Genomic DNA, 24,418 nt, shown 5'->3' with positions numbered 1-24,418 from the left:
TGTCGCAAATGTCCCTTGTGCTGATGTATAAAGAAATTGCCTGCCCGCTGCAGGCCCTTAGTAAGTGGTGGCGGTCTGAGAATTCTTTTCTGTTTGTTTTTGTTCAGTGACTTATCAGATGCCCTGGTCATCTTCCAGCTCTATGAAAAGATTAAAGTCCCTGTTGATTGGAACAGAGTAAACAAACCACCATACCCCAAACTGGGAGGCAACATGAAGAAGGTAAACAGTGACTCTTCCGATGTCCCAACAGGCAGGTCAAGGCACAAGCCTGCAGGAGCCCCCTGTGAATACTTTAGTAGGAGGCCAAACTTAGATAAGTAATGTTTACCCAGGGACTAAATTATAGTACGGCCATCAGAAGCCAGAATAGTTTCATTAAAGTGAGTCCATTAGGTCAGTTGATTACTTATTTATAATTCCATGTCGGATGCCTTTAAACATTATGATGTAAAACTTCTAATTAAGATAATTTGAGCGAGCAGAACTACAGGATTGCTTTTCCACCAACAGGATCCTTATTCTAGTTTCCTAAAGAATCAGAGCTTTATACGGACGGTTTGACTTGTACAAAGAGCTGGTCTAATGTCAACACAGTGGGGACACATTGTTTCATAAAAGCAGCAATGGGACTGGCACAAAAATGTCTCACCCTTCCTTGTCTCTCTGGCTCTTCACGATCTGAGCGTAGCCGTGGGAATACCTGCCCCACATGTCAGCCGTTATGTGCGTGTAGGATGGAGCGTCTGGGTTTTCCATGTCGGCCTCCACAGATTGAGCTGTTTGAGGGATAGTATGGACCGGTAACTGAGGGTAGCCCTCTATTTCCCTAGTGTGCTGTAGCCATGACAGTATTCATAATAATGAATTCATTTTGGTTTTGCACTTGGAGTACACTAGAAATATTTTTTGGTGGACATGAGGCATTCCAGTTAAGAAAAGATGGGAAATTCTTTGACTAATTAGAATCCTATAATTGCAGAACCAGGCAAGACTTGAGAGAGCATTCATTCAGACAATATTTATTTCATTTTGTGTTTTTATTTCTATTATCTCATCTGGTATTTCTTATCATAGAGACGATGGCATTAGAATGTGTTCCTTCTTGCTCCTTAACAGCTTGAGAATTGTAACTATGCAGTGGAGCTGGGGAAGAATCAAGCTAAATTTTCCCTGGTTGGCATCGGTGGACAAGACCTCAATGAAGGAAATCGGACTCTAACATTGGCCTTGATATGGCAGCTAATGAGGAGGTAAGTAAGGTAACTAGCGAAATGGCTTTTTATTGAGTATATTATCGACCTGGAAAAATACGAGCAGATTTTTGGGTATGTGATACAAACCAGCAAAACGGCATTGTAAGCTAAACTTAAAACCAAAGGAGTGTTTTTTTATTCTCCTGTTATTTTTTTTGTTTTATTTTTTCCTATTTTTTTAATTTTTATTTTCCTGTTATTTTTTTCTTATTTTATTTTAAGCTAAACTTAAAACCAAAGGAGTGCTTTGTTATTTTTCTGCTGTTTTTTCCCTTTCAAGTCTTTAAATTTTATTTCAGGTATTTTGAAACTCTGTTATTAGATTCTTAAATATTTTAGATGGTTTGTCCTTTTAACGAATCACCCTCTCTGGTTATGGTATGAACTTCTTTATTCCTAGTAATATTCTTTTCTTTGAAATCTACCTTTTCTGATGTTAATATAGCTACTTCAGTTTTCTCCTGATTAATTTTAGCATGACATATCTTTTTCTAATCTTTTATTTTTAGATTTGTATAAATAAATCAATCTTTTAAAGGGCTTTCAAAATAAGGGGGAAATGTGTTATACTTACCTACACCTTTGCCGTTTCTGGTGCTTCCCCCCCCCTCCCCCGGTGTAGATCCAGATTTCCATCTGATATCCTTTGCTTTCTATCTGAAATATTTCTCTCATGTGCATCCACTGGTGAGGATACGTTTCAGCCTCCAGATGCCTAAAAAGTCTTCATTTCATTTTCATTTTTGAAAGATATTTTCTCTAAGTGTGAAATTCTAGGTTGTTAATTTTTTCTTTTAGTACTTTAAAGATAATGTTCTTTGTCTTCTGGTTTGCACTGTTACCAATGATAAATCTGTTGTCATTCTTATCTTCATTCCTTTGATATAATGTCTTTTTTCTCTGGCATATTTTCAGATTTTCTCTTTAGCACTGATTTTAAGCAAGTTGATTGTAATGGGATTTGGTAATAGTGGGCTTGAGGTTTGTTGAACTTCTTGAAACTTAAGGTTTGTAGTTTTTATCAAATGTAGAAATTTGATTTTTCCATTTTTATTTCCTCAAATATGTTTCCTATACCACTCAGTCCAGTTTGTTTTGGGGGAATTCCAAGTCCACACTTATTTGGTCATTTGAACTTGCCCCAGGGTTCATTGATACTCTATTCATTTTTCCCCTCTGTTTCATTTTTCCACACTGTGTTTCATTTGGGATAATTTCTATTACTTTGTCTTCAAATTCACTAAGCTCTTCTTCTGCAGTACCTAATCTTAGATTAATTCCATCCAGTATATATAGTTTTTTATCTCAGACATTATAGTTTTCATGTATAAAAATTTGAGTAGGGTCTTTTCAGCCTCTCCTGTATCTCTTTCCTCTACCTTATTAAACATATAGAACATAATTATAGTGACTGTTATTTATGGGTCTGTTTCTATTAATTGATTTTTGTCTTCATCATAGGTCATATTTTACTGCTTCTTCGTATGCCTACTCATTTTTTATTGTGTGTGAAGCATTGTGAACTTTACCTTGCTATGTGCTGGATATGTCTGTTTGCCTTTAAATATTCTTAAATTTTGTCCCGGGATGCAGTTAAGTTACTTGAACACAGTTTGATCCTTTTGAAGCTAACTTAAAAGTTCAGCTAGTCTTGAGCTAATTTTGTCTCTCAATACTGAGCTTGTCTCCTCTGAGCACTGAACTTGATGCTCCCTGTATCATGAGGTTTTAACACTCCAGCTGGTGGGAACCGAATTATTTACAGTGCTGTGTGAGTTCTGAGAATCATTCGGCCCGTTTGTTTCTGACAGCTCTGGTCCCAGGCTCCTCCGGTAGTTTTCCCTCACACACATGCTGAGTTTACTCACTTTCCTCAGCTAAAGACTTGCGGCGACGCCTCCGAAAATGTCTAGAGCTTTTTTCTAGATGACTCTTTCCTTTCCAGGCAGCTCTCTCTTCTCCGGTATTCTGCCCCAGGCACCTTGGCTTCCTTGAGTTCTCAGTCCCGTCCTCTCAACTCCGAGGGGTTGCTGTGCTCTGTTTGGGTTCTCTGTCCCTACACTGCAGCCTGGAAACTCTTCATGCAGTAAGCGGGGACGATTGGAGGGCTCACCAGACTTACCTTCCTTAGTTCATGGAAGACTGTTTTGTGCTCTTATCGTCCACTGTCTGAGCAACCTTGTTTCAGATGTTTTTCATTGTGTTTGGATGTTTAAGGCAAAAGAGTAACTCTGGTCCCCGTTACCAGACTGTGGCCAGGAGCAGAATTTCCTGCTGGTTCTTCACAAGACAATTTTAGATAACTTTTAGAGTTTAAAATAAACTTGATTAATGTGAGAGCCATGTGGCAATGTTATTCGAACAAGGTAGAGTAAGATATATCAGTAGAAAATAAATTATCAGAAAAATAAACAATTTTTGGCACAAAATCATGAGCCTGGGAATAATATAAGAGAGCAAATCTGTAAGTATAAAATAATTTACTTTTAAAATGCTTCACACTTTTCCCCTATACTGAGAGCCTTGACCAGGCAGAAATCTTACATCCCTTAATTAGAACCTATGTTACTGTAACTAAATTCATTTTCTACCTGGAAGGAAGTTCCAGAGACCACATGTCACATTACATTATGTCTAACAAGTGAACGACAGAGACAAGGCATGTGGTGTCTAGGAACTCTGGCTTTCTTCCCAAGCCGTCGTCTGTAGATCCTGATATTCACAATGGTCCTCAAAGTAAGTATGTCAGCATTTGCAGGTGATGTCATATAATCAGAAACGATCATAATAGAGTTCACTACCTGATTCATACTTGCCTTACCTGGCATAGTGCTCAACCACCCATCTCTAAACTGAGGTCACCTTGAAATTTAAAGGCAGGTGTTACAAGGCTCTTCCGGCACAGAAGACTTCAGAACTAAAGAAACATCAGCTCCATCTTTCATTTTGCTGCATGCATTTAGAGCATCACTGAAAGTGCCCAACAGCTGCCCTACCAGTGTATTTTTCAGAAACACGTGTTATCTATTTTCTATTGTCTTTCATGTGTGTTTTTAATTTGTAATAGTCTGGCTTCAGCTGCTGATTGCTTTATTTTTTTTAATGATTTATTTATTTTTTTTTGAGAGAGAGAGAAATAGAGAATGAGCAGGGGAGGGGCAGAGAAAGAGAGAGACAGAATCCCAAGCAGGCTCCACGCTGTTAGCTTAGAGCTTGACACCGAGTTTGAACTCATGAACCCTGAGATCATGGCCTGAGCCAAAGTTGGACGCTTAACCCATTAAGCCATCCAGGTGCCCTGATTGCTTTAAAAAGCAAGGCAAAAGTCTTTGTAGTTACAATGGTTAAGTTAACTTTTGGGTTTGAATATGAAATAATCTTTGATATTTTCTGTTTTAACGATAAAAAAAAACTCGGGCCATTTTGAATTTCCTAATACCTGAAAATCACCATATAATAGCATCTTTGTTCTGTACGTCTTATAGAAATGTGGCCCCATGCCATACTTTATGGCTGGTATATATGTGATAAGATCTGGGCCACAGCTGCTGTCCCCACCTGGTTAATAAGTCACATTTCTCATGAGCATTTTCTACAGTGTGATGCCGATAAGAAAGTGGACAGACAAATGCATTACTGTGGAAGGCGATGAAATGACTGATAATTATGTAAATGCCACCAGAAGGAATTTTTTTTCCCTCTGTGTGCTGCGCATTAACAGATCTGTTAAATTCAGAGCTAGTTCTAGCTGGAATTTATTTCATCGGCTTGCACAGATGTGCTAATTTGGTCATTTATCTGGCCAATAAATGGCATGTCATTCCCCCCACCAAGAACAAATGAGGGATGTGTGCTTAAACCTCCCTTTCCCCTTCAGTAGCCTGGGAATCGTTCTCAGATTAGAAAGCTAGCAAATAGTGTGTGTATAAATTTGGAGACAAAAGCTGGGTAGAAATAAGCTGACGGCAGACGGCAATGACAGACTCCAGCAAGTGAACAAAAAGGCAGGCAGATGAGGAATTCACCCCAATCAAACAGGCCATGGACAGTGCATTTGGGATAGGTCCTTGCAAAACAAAACACCAAGGTTTGTCCCTCTGGGTCAGATGTTAAATAAATCTAACAAGCATTGGAAGGCAGGACAGCAAGCAAGTAATCATCGCTGACCCTCCAGCGCTGCGCATGCCCCCTCATCAATCCTCTTTTGCTGAATCGGGCAGCGGCTGGAGCAAGAGCTCACGGCACCCTTTTACTCTGACAGAGGGCTTTTCATCACCGCACAGTTTGCAAACCGGGAGCCTGTCTAGAGGTTCCAGTTCAACATCAAACGTGTTTGATGGCGTGCAGTGATTATCGCCTACCAAGGAAAATCCTAGGTAGACATAGGCCAAATTGATTTTTGTTTTAAATTTTGAATCTACAGTTAGTACTCTGTGGACTCTCCAGAACTGAGACTCAGACCTAATTCTTTCCTTCTTAACATTTTTACTTCCAGGTGGGTATATGATTCCATTTAAACTGCTACACATTCCTTGAGGTGGGGGAAAGGCCGTTTTGTACTCAGCAGAACTCTGTGCCTCCACGAGGGGCCATACTCAGACCCCTGACTGCAATCACCTGCCTCCATGAGTTTCCGCACATCTCTAAGTTTCCTTGTTCCTGGGTGGCTGGCTGTTTGTGTTTGCACAGATAGACTTTTGTAAAGAGGTGAGCCCGTGTGCACCACGTCCTTCCCTAGCTTCTGCCCACCTAAGGGCATTGGCAGGGAGGACCCATGTCCTCTGCCTTTCGAAATCCTTCTAGCCGGTCTAAGAATCAAATTAACATGAGACAGCTTAATAGGAGAAAATCAAATTTAATTTTGTATAAACAGGAATCCACACAGACATGGAAATTCTAAAGGTGGTCAGGCAAAACGAGGTATATACATCCTCTGGAAGTAAGGAGACAGGGTTAGGGGTCTGGGACTTCAAAGGGAGGGAGTGCAATTGGCAGGGAGGTGAAAAAACTGAATGTTTGGTAAACAGATGTTTGGTGGGCCACTTAGAAACAGTGGCATGGAGGGCTTTGATCAGATAGGACCTGCTAGTTCCTCCCTGTCTACTGCACCTAGTTCATGGTATAATGCAAGCAATGATCTCTTCCCGGAGCAGGTCTTCGTTCTACCTTCTTTTAGGCCATTCTAGGGGGAGGTAAAGAGTTCTTCCTGAATCTACTGGGTTTTGATGGCTTTTTAACTCAAATTCATCTTTATGCCCTTGGCCCCTACACTGTCAACAAAGCGTATGGGCCTCCTGACAAAGGGAAGAGAATACATCCCTGAGACGAGTGGAAGCTCCGGCAGATGAACTCAGTTCATCCCACGAGGCTGAATATAGACCAGACCCGGTGAAGCATGAGTTCACCTGCCTTCTCTTACCGCGTTCACCAGGCAGAAATCCCTAAGTGTTGTAGTAAATGCTCATAACTCAATATCCCTGCTCACTCTCAGCAAACAAGAAGCCAGCTATGCCGGAAATCATCGTCTTTATGAACTGATCAAAACTAGGGCCTTATTATAAGAGGATTATTTTGAAAAGCTACCTGAGGCTTATTCCGTTTGTATCCATTAATTCCTTAGCTTTCGATCCTACCTCTGGGCCCAGACTAAGCATTTCGCATCTTGACTTTCTCCTTGCTTTCTGTGGGAGGAAATCATTTTATTTATTGCACCTACCACTCGAGTCTCTCACTTCCTGGAGCTTGACGCATCTTTTTAATTCCCTCCTCCCCAAACCCAAGTCTCATAATAGTATGTGTCTAGGGTGATTCTTATGCTCAGACTAGAGATTAACTTTAGTCCATACATTCCTAATATTTCTACTTTTATGATAGAAGAAGGAGACTCTTTTATATTTTTCCTTAATCATGTTGCCCCTTGGGTATTTTCTTAACATTGAATTGTTCATCTATTTTTATGTTCCTTTAAGAAGAGTGTCACTGTTTTTGAATCTTTTGCTATATTTCCTTTCCTTCTCTTCTGCTTTCTCTTCCTACCCAGAGCAATGGCGGTGCTTAGAAGGATGTATTTGTTCTGCATCTCACTATAATAATGATAAAGCTACATTTTAAATTATCCTAAAGGGAACAAATGTTGTTGTTTTTTTAATTTATTTTTTCCCCACAAACCTAACAGTATCTGGGCTGCCTGCTGCGGCATAACTAGCAAGAAAAGAACATTTCTACCCTGGATGCTTTCTGTGTTATTGAATTTCTTAGCAACTTTTCTCCAGAAATCATCCTTGATTTTTTTCTCAGGTACACATTGAATATTCTTGAAGAGATTGGAGGCGGGCAGAAGGTCAATGATGACATTATTGTCAACTGGGTGAATGAAACATTGAAGGAAGCGGAGAAAAGTTCATCTATCTCCAGTTTCAAGGTAAAAATCTGAGTCTCCTGCTCACAGCCACCTGAGCTCTATGCTAATCTTTCTTGTCTTCACTCCATTTTAAAGTGACCTTCAGTGTGAGGTATCTGAGGCCTCCCCCTCCAATTTTACTTTTGCTTGAAGGGCCCATTATTGTTTTGATGGTCATGGGCTGCTTCATTGACAAATTTTTTGTCACTTTTCCTGAAATAATTAATTTTAAAAGCTCATGGTTTTAGCACCTTATTTTAGGCATTTTTCTTCCAAAGTAACATAAAATATAATATTTTTTAAATGTGCCTGGCCCCATGATTCAGATTATTCTCATAATGATGGTGAAATGTAAAACGCCAAAAGATCTCCCGTGTGATATTTTTGCGGAGAAAAGTAGTTGTGTACTTGTATCCAAATCCCATTTTTATTAAAAACAGCATTATATTTTATTAAATTTCTTAACTCATGTTTCATACATTAGTTGGATCCTGCCTCTAGGGACTTGTGCACCTGACTTGTGTCATAATGTCTGGGCCATCTTAACTGTGTCTTTTCCACTTAAAGATCAGGAGTTAGGGCAGGGGACCCCTTCAGAGTTTGTATTAATAAGATTGCTGAGGCAGTTTGTCATGATTCAGTCTTCTGCTTCAAAATCAAGAAAAGGCATTAAAACTTCACCCCACCAAAAGGAGTAGAACATATTTCTGAGTTGTGCTCTGACCAGGAGTGCCCCCTCCCTGTGAGCTCATCACAGACAACGACTTACCCTTCCATCTGGAAAGCTGAACGGAGGTAGGAGCTGGAGAGCTGGTGAGAGGCATGAGCAAGGTCTGACAAAAAAAGATTTGGAAAGGCAGGCTTTGTCAGAGCTACTGGCCTTGGCTATTGTGGCAAGGAAGCAGCTACGGAAAAATATATAAATAAAAGGGCATGGCTGTGTTCCAATAAAACTTTATTTATAAAAGCAGACAACAGGCCAAATTTGGCAGCACACTCAATATGGAATGTTCCCTGAGTCAAGCAGGGGCTCCTTGTTTATGATGTCTCATATCATCTGACAGACATTGTGAAGGCAGCTTTACTGTTTTCCTCACGTAGTAGGTCAGGAAACGAGCTCAAGGAGTCGAGGTTACAGCTACTCCTTGCAGGGGATGATCCAGCAGTGAGCGGAATGCGCCTCTACCTGCAGGACGAGGTTACAGAGCAGTGTGTGTCTCTAGGTCACTTAACCATTACTGTGCAGCAATGGGGTGGAGATTGGGTAATTAGCCCTGTGGCTTCTGGAGCGTTCTCTTGAGGCTCACTCCTGGGAATGTTTGACAGCTCTTTTGCTCCTTTGCTCTGGGCTAATTTTCTCCTGTCTTCTCACTAAGTCATTATAGAATCGATTAAGTAAAACACACACACACACACACACACACACGGAAAAAGTCAGATTAGCCCCACATTCCATTTAAGTGAAACCTTACAAAAATGAACACAATTCACTCTTGGGGCGCCTGGGTGTCTCAGTCGGTTAAGCCTCCGACTTCGGCTCAGGTCAGATCTCACGTTCCTGGGTTCGGGCCCCGCATCAGGCTCTGTGCTGAGAGCTAGCTCAGAGCCTGGAGCCTGCTTCCAGGTCTGTGTCTCCTCTCTCTGCCCCTCCCCCTCTCATGCTCTGTCTCTCTCTGTATCAAAAATAAATAAAACATTAAAAAAAATAAAAAATAAATGAACACAATTCACTCTTGATTCACCATTTTAGAAATAGTCCTGGTCCCCTCTTCATTTGAATGACGCTGGTTGCCGGCCATCTCTGCCCATCAGCACTTTGACAAGACGGTGGGCAGAAAGCAGGAGATTCCCCCAAACTCAGACCCTCCGTTTTGCTTCCCTTGTGGCTATTCAATAAGGCTGAGGCTAACATTGGAAATTAGATTGTGATTACATATTGATTTACTTTTGTGGTAGTTCTCATGTTACCAAGGGGTAAATAAAAATGGACCCATTATATTTTTAAAACTATCATTCTTTGTCTTATCCAGAGGACCAATGCTAGAGACCTAGCATCTTGCAAGGTCCTGTATCTTGTTTCCTACTAAGAATTTATTCTGAGGGGGCGTCTGTGTGGCTCAGTCAGTTAAGCATCTAATTTTGGCTCAGGTCATGATCTCACAGTTTGTGAGTTCAAGCTCCACACTGGGCTGTCTGCTGTCAGCACAGAGCCCGCTTCAGATCCTCTGTCTCCCTCTCTCTCTGCACCTACCCCACTCATGCTGTTAACCTCTCTCAAAAATAAAAAATAAAAATAAAAATAAACATTAAAAAAAGAATGTATTCTGATTTAGACCTTCAAGTATGTAGCGTTTGGATCTGACTGCACTCAGATGGTGATGGCCAGCTGCCTCTCTTTGTGCACTCACAGGTCCCCAGGACAGGGGAGAGCAGCTGGGAGCATTCACGGCTCTAGGCGTGGAACACACACTGTTGCACAGTGCCAGAGAAAAGAGCCGAGTACCTAGGTTCAGATCCTGGCTCTACCACTCATCAGTGAGGGACTTAACCTCAGAAACTCTCTTCACTCACTATAACTTAAAATGAGATGCTCTGCCTGAGGCTTGCAGTGACACGTAGGGAGCCCATGGGAAAGTTCTGGGCAAACACGGAGGCACCGCCCAGTGCTAGTTACTGTCATTGCATGTAATCACACAGCTGCCACAACCACCTCCGCAGACCTACAGACTCTATTCTTTCCCTGAGGTCTCCAAGAAAGGAGCATCCTCTGAAACCCCTGCCCAGCGGGCCCCTCATCACGATCCCTGCCAGTCACATGGGGGATGTCATAGGAACTTCTTTCCATTCACTGTTTGCCTACTGGCAGACGTTGGGTTTCCTCAGTTTAGTGAGGCACCAGGAAGCTGGTGATGCCCCTACAGACACTACAGTTGACTTGAAACACCGTGTGGAACACCGTGGTATTTCCCAGACCAGGCTGTATATATTTCCTATTTCAGAGGAAAGAACCAGCCACTTCCCTTGAGCTGAATGGAAATAACTTGGGGATGTACTGATAAACCAGCTCTTTCTCTTGGCACAGGATCCGAAGATTAGCACAAGTCTGCCTGTTCTGGATCTCATTGATGCCATTCAGCCAGGTTCCATTAACTATGACCTTCTGAAGACAGAAAACCTGAATGATGAAGAGAAACTCAACAATGCAAAGTACGTAAACAAACCTGAGACCAGGGAGGGGCCACCCAACTGGCAACTGTAACTATTGTCTGTGGCTTCGCACAGTTTATTGCACTATCAATGCTTTTTCTTCTCATTACTTACTGTGTCCCATCATCATTATTTTAGATCTTGTGCAATAGCAGCTTTAGAGTCCTAGTGGGGGCAAGACAAAGAACAACAAGAATATTCTTCCAGGCGATAAGCAAGCCTCTAGTTTCATAAAACGAATTGCCTAATTGTAATCTATGGGAGATGCCCTAAATAAAGCACACGGCAAGCCCAAATATAAAATCCCACTTGTGATTATCTGTGGATATGAATGGGCAAGGGTGGGGCTCAAGACCAGAGTCTTTACCGTCCTGAGAGCAGCCCCTTGAGGGCAGCTTTAGCATGTAGAATGAGGGTCAGCACACGGCAGTCAATGAGCCAAATTTGGTCTGTCGTCTGCTTTTATAAATAAAGTGTTATTGGCATAGCCATGCCTATTCATTTATATATTTTCAGTAGCTGCTTCCCTGCTAGAAAGGCAGAGTTGAATAGCGGAGACAAAGCCCATAAAGCCTAAACTATGTGCCCTCTGGGTTTTTATGGAAAGTTTGCTGACCTGTCCTCTGGAGTCATGCCTTTCTCGGAACAGGTTGTATCACTTTCCAACGGTGTCACAACCAAATACCACAAACCGGCAGCTTACAACAACAGAAATCTGTTCCCTCACAGTTGTGGAGGCTGAGATGTCGGCAGGGCTGGTTCCTTCGGAGGCTGTGAGGGAGGGTCTGTCCCATGCCTCTCTCCTTGCTTCTGGTGATGGCCAGCAGTCCCGGCTTGTAGATGAATCACTCCAGTAACTGCCTCCATCTTCACATGATCTTTTTCCCTTTGTGTCTATGACTTTATGTGGCTGTCTTCCTTCTGTGTGCATGTCTTTGTCTCTTTTCTTAATGTCAGAGGGCCCCGCTCTACTCCAGCATGGCCTCATCTTAACCAATTACGTCCAAAACAACCTTCTTCCCAAAGAAGATCGTAACCTGAGTTACCAGGGGATAGAGCTTCCATATATCTTTTGAGGCGAGATACAATTCAACCCACCACAAAGTTCCAGAAGTAACAAGCTGAACAGTGCCCAGCAGCCCTATATATTCATAACCTCAATAGTATTCTTCCTGTCACAATTTGGGAAAGTGGAGGTCCTGTGTTCCTTGTATGCTGGAGTTACAAATGGCAGTTATGATGGATGGGCTGGGGGGGGGGGCACAGGGTGCTATGGAGGGGACAGGCAGGTAACATCTAAGATGAGATGAATTGAGGGGACTAGTAAGAAAGAGGGAGAGGTACACAGGTGAAGGAGGCAGAAAGAATACTCCAGGGTGAGGGAAGAATATGTGTGAAGACCCAAGGGGGGAAAAAAAGACTTAGACCTAGTTTTTCAAGGGGAATGTGATTAGGTTTAAGGAATTTGAAGTTCCTTTAGTTAGCCTATGGAGCCCAGGTGTCTTACAGTTACTAAGTGGTCCAGATGAGATTCAAAGTCTGACTTTAGGGGCGCCTGGGTGGCTCAGTCAGTTAAGCGGCCAGCTTCGGCTCAGGTCATGATCTCATGGTTCGTGGGTTCAAGCCCCGCGTCAGGCTCTGTGCTGACAGCTATGTCAGAGCCTGGAGCCTGCTTCAGATTCTGTGTCTCCCTCTCTCTCTGATTCTCCCCTGCTCGCACTGTCTGTCTCTGTCTCTCAAAAATAAATAAAAGACATTTAAAAAATTAAAGAAGCAAAAAACAAACAAACAAAAAAACAGTCTGACTTCAGAGCCCAGGCTCCCAAGCACTCTTCTCTAAGGATATGATACAAAATTCCTTAGAAAAATGGGTAAAAGGAATCCTACAAAATGCTAAAAATGGATCTATTAAGGTGGCAAGATTTGCAAGATTTTTTGAAGCTCTTGTTTCTAATTTTTCAACAATTCCCCTCTCTATTTTATAATAGAAAAAAGGATTTTTATTTCATTGATAATTAATGTAGAGGAAGTAATCAAGAAATGAGCAAGGATTGAAAATGAGGACTACTCCTGCCTGATGCTCTTAATTTAATGTGACCAACAGAGTAAGAGTAAAGTTAGTTTATAGAGCAGAAGGCAAAACAGGGCCCTGGGTAGAATGGAGACTCTGGAGTAGCCATCATAAGAGGCTACGAGGTCATCTATGAGGTGCGCAGAAGAGTTTCCAGGCACTAGTGTGGGCTCATTTGAAAACAGATTATAACATAAAAATTATCTTCCTATAATTATAAATAGAGCAAAGTATTTCAGTGGATCTATGATGATTTTATGTGAAACAGGTGTAATATAAAACTCTGGCTTTTCTAGTGTTATAGTATCATAAATAAATCCATGTGGCCAAGGATTGGAATGGGACAAATAATAAGGTGGATGTGTGACATCCAAGTATGATAGGTACATCTCCCCTCTTTTCTCCTTGTAAACGTGTTCCTGGCATTGAAGCGCAGTCTGCAGACTTTTCACAGCGCACGTTCTTGTTCAGTTCAGCCACCTTTCCTGCGGCTCTGCAGCCTGAGAGACGGCCCGTGACCATGGCTTCAGAAGCGGCAGGAGCTAGGGAGGTCTCTAAGGCCAAATCACAAATTTTGGAATTATGAGTTGAAACAACAAGTCTGTGGTTTGCAGCATTTGGTGTGTGGTATAGAGTGTGTGAAACACTGTAACTGTGATCCTAATGGGTCCCTTCATGCTCTGTTTCTCAGGCTCCCCTCATTCTTCCTCTTTCCCCCTCTTTTAGGTATGCCATCTCGATGGCCCGAAAAATCGGAGCGAGAGTGTACGCCCTTCCAGAAGACCTGGTTGAAGTGAATCCCAAAATGGTCATGACAGTGTTTGCTTGCCTCATGGGGAAAGGAATGAAGAGGGTGTAAGGCCCAGAGGGGAGGTGACACACATATTCCTAATTGCTGAGTACAGGATACCTACAAGAGGCGGAGGGATGATTCAAGCCATTCCAAAGTTTTCAATTTGGTGACATGATACAGAATTCCAAAAAGTGTATATTTGTTCAGTCAGGTAGCCTGTCCTATATTTAACAAAAATGCTTCATTCTTTGCAAAAAAAAACCCAAACACAACTCTTACAAATATTTTTTTATTGTTAAATTTATTGCTTCTTTGAAAATCTAGAGGAAAAAACGTATCTTCCAGTCACCCTTCATGCTTTTGCCATTAGTCACCTGTAGAAGCTACAGTGTTACTAATTCTAACAATAGTTCAGACTGGCTTAACTTGGCTGCCTTTCTGATTCAAGGTGAGAACCAGGAGGTGGGGATCATCAAACCTGTCTGTAAAGTCTGCTTCTGGAAGCCAACATTTGATCTGTTACGAGCCTCACCTTCTGTTCCCCTTCTCCTACACTCTGTCTCCTCTGGCTTTTATCTACACCCTCTGCAGACTGTGCCTTCTCCATGGCCCACCTCTGCTGCCCATCCTCATGCCTGGGCCATTTGGAGCATCTGACAAACCAGTCAGGCTACTGGGATCCCAAGAGTCTCTGCAGACCTACAGAAGTAAAACATCATCCGAGCCTTTCCTCCCAAATGTCGTTAAGTTTTGGTTTTGCGAACCAATAGGCAACTTCTGTTTTTAACTCTACAATCTGGGCTCAGACCAGGTCTAACATCTTCAATACTGTGCCTTCAGAAAGATTGTTACCTCTCAACAGGTTACTTCCAAGGAAGGTGTAATTGAGCATCATACCACTAGGGGGAAATGCGGAGCCATAGCAAAGGCTCTATCCCCTCCCGCCGAGGTGCTGCCCGTGGGATGGCTAGGAACTATTCAGCTGTGCTTTCATTTGCTCTTAGTGTATCCGATTGCTGCAAGGCCATACTATCAACATTTACTTCTTTGGTACTATAGAAGTTTTTTGCCACCCCCAAGCTCAAGGGGCCATTATGTGCCAATGAACAGCACCATCCTCCACAGAGTTGTTACACACATGTGACATTTAAGGAATTCTGAAACAAAATCAGAGGAACAGTGTGAATTTGAGCAGCCCTAATAGATGATACAATTTCCATGAAAACATACTGAAGGCTAAAAAGCCACAGAGCATTGTGAACCAACACTAGAGTCCCTCCATCACGGTGAAAAGGCTCATCAACGCAGTATTTTGTTTAGGGGATGGCATGTCGTGGAACTTAGCCATTTTTCAAAGCAATTGAAGTGCCTCACCCTGGGTCTGTTCCTTAGCAGCAGGTTCGAGAAGCCAGTATGTGGCTTCTCCCAGCCCATAATCTATATTTCTGCTGCATCTGAACACAAAGTGGTTGGCTTTTCTTAGACTGAACTTAATGTAGCTTCTGATGATTCTCCCCCACCTGTCTCCAGGAAGATTGTTACTGCCTTAATGGAAAATGAAGATAAAATAATGATAACATCTCTCCAAATAAAGTGTCCCCTTTATTAGATGTCTCTGGATGTTTCCTTTTGAAGGTTTTGTGAGCATGGAGTATAACTTACTAATTAATTCATTCAGCCAACATGCATTCAAGTGCATAATAGATATGGTAGGCACTGTGCAAGATTTTAGAAATATGCCACTAAATAAGACAGGCATTGTGCTCAGCTGATCAGGAAACACAGAGGTTGAATAAACTGACAGATGTGATAAATGATAAGTAATAACAGAGGAAACAGCCTTAGAAGAAATATTTTAGCTAAAAACTGAAGAGTCAGTTGGAGTTAGACACATTGAACCCAATCATAAACAAAAACCAGACGTGGAGATTGGTGCAAGATGGCTTCTAGAATGATCCAAGAAGGAATCCTTTTGGCTGCCCGTGTCTGACGTCCCCTCTCTCTCTCCTGGCTGTGCTCACGTTGGCCAGCGGCGTGCAGGATGGGAAGGAGCGTGGAGAGAATGCTGAGGAATTTCGCTGCAGCCCTGATCCTCTCAGGCGGGCCACCGTGAGGGAGCCGTGCCTACTTGGCACAGCCAGCAGATGATTGTCACACCCACAGCTGCTAGGGGGCTGGAAGCTGTGAGTCCCAGTTTCACCAAGAGCTTCTTTCTGGAGGTGGCTCTTTCCTTGCCTGACCATTCCTGCAGCTTGCGCCCATAGGAGGTAGCGCCTTCTCTGTGTAATCCAGAGGCTACAAATACGAAGTGTTCCTTCTTGTGCGAGGCCGCATTGATTCCTGACCTGACAAAGCCCGGCCGGTACAGGAGCGGGACAGGTAGTCTGAAGGAAGGAAAACTAGGACTCTTGGAGAAGAGACGGCTAAGAGAATGCAGCAATCTAATCATGATAATTTTTCCAAATTTCAAAGTTTGTTACCTTTTAAATAGTCAATCCAAATATGGCATTAGAAAGTAAAATTGTCCCAGAAGATTTACAGTGGAAAGTGGCCCAACTTCCCACCTCTGTGTCGAGAGGTGTGCTCTGAAGGCAGCCGTATCACCTCACTGGAGCCAGTTTGGTGAGCCTGTTGTTAAATCATTGTTGGCTTGAAAATGGCCACGATGGAGGTATTTACACCCCGTACAGGACCAAACTCTACTAACAGGGCTTTTTGTCTTCTTCCCAGGGAGCTGGTTTATCAACTCCCCACACCCCCTTCCCAGTGATCCCCCAGTTCCGCTCCGGGTCAGCAGCCATGATTACTATCTCCTTTTGCATCCTTCTAGAAATATTCTATACACATAATACACACATACGTACACACTTTTTTTTTATTACAAATATTAGCATACCATACCCATCATTCTGCATCTCACTTCTTTTTTTTTTTTACTTAACACCATATCTTGGAGAATGTTCCGTATTGGTATACAAAGACCACCTCCATCTTTTCATTATTGGTTATAGTATTTTATTATACAGGTGTCCTAAACTGCTTTAACCAGTGGCTTACAAATAGCTATTTAGGCTGTTTAGTTGTTTACCTCAGCAAATAAGGCCACAGTGAATAATATTATATCTACTTCTTGTGCACAGAATGTTCATTCTAATTTGACAGGAATTCGTCAACTTTCTGCTCTATCAAAGATATTAACATCGGATAGTAAAACAGAGATCCTCTCTTAAGTTCCTTCAAATTGTTTGACAAAATGGGTCCTCAAGCTGATCCCACCTTCTCCATTTTATACCTAAAGAAGCATGTTGGCCCGAGAGCATGTGTCTCTTGGTCTCAAGGTCATGAGTTCAAGCCCCACGTTGGGCATGGAGCCTACTTGGGAAAAAAAAGAGGCATGTTGATCCAGCAAGGAGATGTGTGTACACAAACACACACAAAATGTAATGAAAAGCATAATGTGATAAACGCTATAACAAATTTGTAAATAAAGAATGGGAGATCAGGGGAAAATTCATTTTGAATGAAGCGTTACCAAATTGGGAGAAGAGCTGAGTTACAATGAATGGAAGGCAAAAACCATGCTTTCCACATGTCAAGATTCCCCCAGAGCCAAACACTTTTCCAGATTTTTAATAAGAGCTCAGTAACATTTTAAAAGTTTATTCATATTAAGTGCAAATGAGTGTTTCCTGACCATAAGAGACGCCAGAGAAGGTCATTGCCAGGACTGTGGTAAAGCCGACAGGCATGCTGAAGTTTCAGAACAGAAAGGGTTCCTGTGTGTGTGGAAATTAGGAGAGACTTTCTGATGCAATGTGTTGGACTAGATGAACTTTCAAAGTCTCAGGCAACTGAGTGACTTTATCCACTTACACACACGTGCTCAGTGTAGTCTGTTCTGAAGCACAGCTGTGGTCTTGGTTGGAAAAGCCACATGGGCTCAGCCCACCCCACACCAGCCGATCTCGGACGGATGTTTGATGCACAAGACACATTTCCGTGTGCTCCCAGTGCCCCTGCATGGCTCCTGTTCCAACCTGCTTTACGGTTACTGTGCCTGTTGTCACACAGCGCCTGCTGAGACATGATGGACTTTTGTTCTCCATCTACCCAGTGTACCAATACGCTCGGGTTAAATGCTGGCAGGACTCTCGGTGAACTTGACAGCACATCAGTGCCAGCCTGATGATGCAGAAACCAGAGGCGATGCTCATGAAAAGTTAGCATTGATTGATCCTCTTGTGAAATCTAGTTACGTTGACAATTTCATAATAAAATTCCAGTAATAAAGGGAGCTGCCAAAGACTACACTTTACTCAGTGTCCTGTCTCCCCATTTCTGAAAGACAGATTTACCGAATGAGTCTGTGCGTGAGTGACCAAAAAATAGTTAAAAAAGAAAAGTGTGTGTTTTCTCATCTCTAAAGTCTGCATATATTTAATAATCCATCTGTGTCAGGCACAAAAGCATAGATAATCTAGTCAATACCCACTATCTTACCATTAACAATTTATAGGGCGCCTGGTGGCTCAGTCGGTTAAGCAACTGACTCCGACTCAGGTCATGATCTCACGGATTGTGGGTTCGAGCCAGCCTTATGTCGGGCTCGTGCTGACAGCTAGCTCAGAGCCTGGAGCCTGCTTCAGATTCTGTGTCTCCTTCTCCCTCTGCCCCTCCCCTGCTTGCTCTCTCTCTCTCTCAAAAATAAATAAACATCACCAAAAAAATTTTAAACAATTCAGGGGGCAGGTCAATAAATGGCAGTAAGTTTTGTTATCTGGTGTGTCAAAATTGGGGATTTCCACTTAAATGGGTATTTTGGTTAATAGAGAGCTATCGTATATCATTTTTGGAATAGGAACATTTAGAGGATTAGAATGTATGCAAATATTCAATTATAAAGCTATGTGTCATATAGCATAAAAGTTGATAATTCAGTAGGCTTCTCTGGACTTGGCTATCCCAGAAGCCCAATGATGAATCCCAAATATTTAAACTTCCTTGCCCAAAGGGTAGTGCTCAGGCCAGGAGCACCGGAAGCTGTTTAGAAATGTACAATCTCAGCCCTTGCCATAGACCTATTAAATCAGAATCTGCATTTTAATAAGATTCCCAGTTAATTCATGTGCACATCAAAGTTTGAAAAACAGTGTCCTAAAGAGAAGCTTTCTCAAAAGATCTATAGTTGATAGGTAGTTAATTTAATAAGCTTTCAATTAAATTATACTTTCCCAATTACAATATATGGAGAGAGATTAAAATAACTTTCTGCTAACATTTTCCTATCATCAGTAATTTTTCAAGGTGGCTAGAGTGGTTTTGCCCTTTATTTGGGTGCATCCCCCACCACATAGCCTTGCCCTTTGGTGTTCCTCTCTCCATTGTCCCCTCTCTTCCCTGTGGCACCCCTTCCCAGGCACAGGCCCAAGCTTTATCTCCTGGTCCTTCTGGCTACCTCGAATGTGTCTCTTGGCACAGCCTTCTCTCACTGAATGCCTAGGGCCACCATTTTAATACTCCCACCCAGCACCATAGCCCTGGTCTTCCCTCCTGTTCCTTCCCCACCTGCATCAAGCCTACTAGATTTTCTCTCATTGTCTCTGGAGTGATCTCTCTACGGTTTTCAGTGACAGCAAATAATGTAGTAAACCAAACTGTCCCAGGGGCAGGGATCATGGCCCTCCAGAGCCTACTCTTTTCTCCCTCAAAACATGCACTTTGAAATGATTTCCTGGGGGAATATATTGTTCATTAGTGTTATCTTCACCAATTTTGCTTTTTTTAAATATTTACTTTTTGGTGGGGGAGAGTACAAGCAGGGGTAGAGGGACAAAGAAGGTGACAGAGGATCTGAAACAGGCTCTGTGCTGACAGGCAGACATCAGCAAACAGGACACGGGGCTCAAACTCATGAATCAAGAGATAATAACATGAGCTGATGTCAGACGCTCAACTTACTGAGCCAACTGGGTGCCCCTCTTCACCAGTTTTCTAATGGCAAAGAGAGAGGGGGGAAGTACCTTCCAAGTGAGCAACTACAATGTACAAAGGTCCAGTGGTTGTCTTTGAGGAACTGAAAGACTAGTATGGCTGGTGGGGAGCAAGACCCGCCATACCACGAGAGACAAATGGTCTAGTGAAAAGTTTAGTAATGGTCCTCAGACACTGGGGCACTTAGGAATCCTCTGGGGAGCTTGTTAAACTACAGATCTCCCAGATCTCACCAGGAGATTCAGTGCCAGTAGAGGTGATGGGCCCAGGAGTCTGCATTTCCCACAAATACACTAGGAGAGTCCATGATTCACAGAGCATGCTTGGAGAAGCTCTGGTCCAGAACAATCCTAGCTGCATATTGAAATTATCTCGGAGGTTTTAAAAAATTGCTGATGCCTATACCCCCGCCCCCTTCCAAGATTCTGATATAACTGATCAGATGGTGCAGCCTGGGCAGATGAACATCTAAAAGATCCCCCAATGACTCAAACATGGAGTCAAGTTTGAGAACTACAGGTCTGTAGCCTGGGGTACCCTTCAAAGGCAGGACTGGGTGAAGCATGTTAGAAAGTGGGGAGACCAATACAAGGGATGATGATTTAGAAAGGGGGAAGGAAGGGATGGAAATTTCCAAAGACAAACCTTGCTTTGTTCACCAGTTAACCATCTAGCCAACAAGCATTTGCCTGCCTAGATGCCAAGGAAGCTTCTCGGTGCCATAGGTCTCGGGCTCTTGCAGGCCGAAGCACGGGACTCAGAACCTGGTACAGAGTTCATGCCACAAACCCCCCTCTTCAGTGGTTTCAGAGATGCCACCATCCCTTCTCACCTCTCAAAACACAATGACCTGCATACGCCAAACCTTTGTGCAAATTAGAAAACTGCTTCACTCTTCATGAATAAACATGAGAGATAATGTATGAAGGGGAAAATCATTTATCAATTAAGTGTCTTCAAAACCTCCCAAGATTATGCAGCTTTAGTGGATGAATGGTTTTGAAAGGAAAATTTGAGCTACATCTGAATTCATGATAAAAAGCCACTAAGTTACTTGACTCTCTTAGCACTTACCTAACAGCAAGCCTGAGCTCTGTGTCCGGGGAGGCCCGCCAAGATCTCAGTGGCGTTTGCTGTTATCCCCAGGCTGCTCCAGCTGAGAGAAAGGCAAAGCAGACCCATCCTCCTAGGGGAAATGACCTTTTTATACAGTCTTAATAAAAGCTGAGGGCGAACTCTTGAAGAAGCACTTGCCGTATTATTTTTGCCAGCTGATGTTCCAAACTGGAGAACAAATGTGGAAATTAGCTGGGTCCTGGACATGATCAATCATGTAGATGCCCCAGAACTAGACTGTCTTCTGGGGAGGTGCCTCATCGCCAACTCTGGGAGCATCAGAGGAAAAAGAAGAGTTGTACCAAGGTCACAATGAGCTGGAAAAGGCCCCAGGCAGAGAATTTGTTGGCCCCTGCCAATGCCTTTCCTGGTTTATTATTTTTTTTTATATATAAATAGGACTTTTTGAGCGCTTGTTTCTGCTAGCTATTTTCAAACGTTATCCACCTGGATCCTTACAAGAGCCTTCTGATGTAGGTAATTATTAATCTCATTTTTCAAAAGGGAAAATTGCATCTCTTAGAGGCTGAGAGACTTGCCTATGAGCTAGGAGTGGAGTCCATCTGATCAAACCTTATGTTCTTTTTATTCTTCATGAAAGGTGCCAAGGTCAGAAATCTCAAGGAGAGATGCAGAATGAGGAAAAAAACTTGTCTCCATTTTTTCTTCTTTGTTTCCTTCCTACCTTTTTTGGGGTTTTTTTCTTTCTTTTCTTTTTCTTCAGAAAAATAAATCCAACTTTTAAGTGTCAAGTTGAGAAATTTTGGCTATAAACAATCATGTAACTTACACCATAGTAAAAATACAGAATCTTCGGCCATTCCAAAAATTTCTCCTGTACCTCTTTGCAGGTTGATCTCTTCCTCCCCAGTGCCAGTCCCTGGCAATAACTAACCTATTTCCTGTCTCAATAGTTTTGCCTTTTATAGTGCATCATCTAGGGGGAATAATACAATATAAATATTGTAGTGTTTTCCAGTTTTACTTGACATGATGCTTTTGAGATTCATCTATCTTATTGCATGATCAGTAGTCTCTTCCTTTATACTCATGAGGAACATTTCTTTGTATGGATGTATGATAATTTGTTTATTTACTCCCCAGTTAATGGATATTTGGATTCTTTCAAGCTTGCTTTATTTCTTTCTTCTTTCTGCCTTCGTTCCTTTCTTCTTTTTCTTCCTTCCTTCCTTCCTTTCTTTCTTTCTTTCTTTCTTTCTTTTTCTTTCTTTCTTTTTCTTTCTTTCTTTCTTTCTTTCTTTCTTTCTTTCTTTCTTTCTTTCTTTCTTTCTTTCTTTCTTTCTTTCTTTCTTTCTTCCTTCCTTCCTTCCTTCCTTCCTTCCTTCCTTCCTTCCTTTCTTCTTTTCTTTCTTTCCTTCTTTCTTTCTTTCTATTATGAATAAAACTGTTAGAGACATTCAACATTTTGAATATTCAACTGCTATGAATATTCAGGTCTTTGCATAGACATTGTTTTCCTTTCACTTGAGCAAATATGTAAAGAAAATGTCTGGGACACAAAGTAAGTATGTTTTACTTTATAAGAAATTGCCAGACTTTTTCAAAATGACTATATCATTTTGTATTCCTGCAAGCAATGTATGGGAGTTGAAGGTATTCCACACCCTCACTATTATTTCATATTGTTAGCCTTTTTTTTTTCTTTTCATTTGGCCACTCTACAGGTGGGTAGTGATGTTGAGTGTGTGATTACTGGATATTTTTATATTTGGGAAAGTGTCTGTATAGTCTGCTCACTAAAAAATTATTTGGGCTTATTCCTGATTTCTAAGTGTTCTTTATATATGTTGGATAGAAGTCCCTTACCCAATATATGTTTTGAAAATATTTTCTTTTAGTTCATGGCTTGTCATTTCATTTTCTTAAAAGTATCTCTTGAAGAATATGTGCTTTTAATTTTGATGAAGTTGTTTTTCAATTTTTTCTTTTGTGATTTGTGTTTTTTATGCTCTATCTAAAAAGTCTTTGCCTGACTTGCGTTATTTAGGTTTAGCCATCAGAAGCCTCCACAAGGAAACAAAGGAAAGGAGGAAAGTGAGGTCAGGACTTTTTTTTCTTCTGGTTCCTTCTATGCAAGATTAGGAAATACTGGTTGAGCTTCTCAATGAGAACTCATAGTTCCTGTCAGTCAGCTCTCTGTGTATGGCTCTGGGTATTTCCAGATTCCAGGTTCTTATCCTTTTAGATACTAGTTACTAGCCTTGGGATATTCAATGACCTTTTGCTATTTCCCTATGCCCTGCCCACATCAGTGTAAACAATATTTTTGTTAAACTCCCCACAAATTAACCAAATTGAGTGTGCCATCTTGCAATATTCACCAGGGAGTCTTCTTAGGTTTAACAAAACTTTCGGACTCACAAAACCTTCTCCAGCTTAATTCAGCACCATTCACTCAGAGATATACAAGATAGACACCAAAGCTTGACACAAGGCAATGTCAGGAGTTCCTGTTGCATGTGAGCACTTCTTGGAACAGTCAACGAAATACTCTACACAGCTTTTCCAGGCTCCCCAAGTGACATTACAGGTGTGAAGGAATGAGATTTACATCAGGAAGGTGTAAGAATCACCCTGGTTTAGAATCCCAGGCCCCCACTGGCCAACCTTTCATAACCACTTCACAGGCATAGATTCTTGAGTCTCTGTGGAGACATGCCTGGTTACAAAAGTCACAGCATTCAGAGAAGCCTAAGGCTATGATGTCCCAATCAACTCAGTTACAGTATCTCCTAGTCCAGAAACCGCTTACCCACCGGGGGTTATTTCTACCATAAATAATCTTGCCTAAAACTTAGCCGACATTTTACCTTTCTCAAGGTCTCAGGGGAACAGAATGAGAAAGAGAAGTGAAAGTCAAATTTTCATGCAGACACATCCATTCCCCACTGGATCACAGCCTATATATTCTCTGTATCTATTTAAATTATCATAGAAAAATGGCAGTATGCTAAAATATTTCCTGTGTTCTTCTGTATTTGAGCTTGAATTTCTATCACATTTTGCTTTATGTTTTAACGGTGTTTTTTTCAATTAATAAAGTTTAAAGACTTGTGTATTAATTATACCTGTTATCAATCCCGATTTATCTTTGTTCAGCTTAATGCTTTTGCACTGATTGAATGTTCTTTGTCTGATTTTAACACTACCACCTTTAAAAGTCAATTGACTATTTTTTAGAGCAGTTCTAGGTTTACAGAAAGGTCGATCAGAACATACAGCATTCCCACACACCTCTCCCTCCCCACACAGTTTTCCTTATTAATTACATCTTATATTAATGTGGTACAATTTGTTACAATTGATGAATGAATATCAATACATTATTATTAACTAAAATCCATAGTCTACATTAGGGCACTCTTTGTGTGGTACATTCTATGGATTTTAACAAACATATGATGACATCTGTCCATCAATATAGTCATATACAGAATAGTTTCACTGACCTAAAAGCCCTCTGTGTTCTCCCGGTGCATCCTCCTTTCCTCCCCTCAGCCCCAATGCAAACACTGGTCTTACTGTCTCCAGTTTTGCCTTTTCCAGAATGTCATATAAGTGGA

The 24,418-nt window shown here is 41.8% G+C and overlaps 1 protein-coding gene across 2 annotated transcripts in view; it reads left to right on the top strand.

Annotated features, from left to right (window-relative positions):
• Nucleotides 1-15,337, top strand: part of LCP1 (lymphocyte cytosolic protein 1) — a 52,837-nt gene extending 37,500 nt beyond the window's left edge. For both annotated transcript variants that reach the window (XM_029936726.1, XM_029936727.1), the window contains exons 12-16: nucleotides 108-222; nucleotides 1,120-1,253; nucleotides 7,554-7,677; nucleotides 10,739-10,863; nucleotides 13,661-15,337. In XM_029936726.1, coding sequence (XP_029792586.1) covers nucleotides 108-222; nucleotides 1,120-1,253; nucleotides 7,554-7,677; nucleotides 10,739-10,863; nucleotides 13,661-13,793 — 631 coding nt within the window. In that variant the 3' untranslated portion in view covers nucleotides 13,794-15,337. The remainder of the gene's footprint in view (nucleotides 1-107; nucleotides 223-1,119; nucleotides 1,254-7,553; nucleotides 7,678-10,738; nucleotides 10,864-13,660) is intronic.
• Nucleotides 15,338-24,418: the final 9,081 nt, after the last annotated feature.

This window comes from Suricata suricatta, chromosome 4 (genome assembly GCF_006229205.1).
Source record: "Suricata suricatta isolate VVHF042 chromosome 4, meerkat_22Aug2017_6uvM2_HiC, whole genome shotgun sequence".
Lineage (NCBI taxonomy): Eukaryota > Metazoa > Chordata > Mammalia > Carnivora > Herpestidae > Suricata > Suricata suricatta.
The sequence above is the reverse complement of the archived record's forward strand: the minus strand, read 5'-3'. Positions and strand labels throughout refer to the sequence as shown.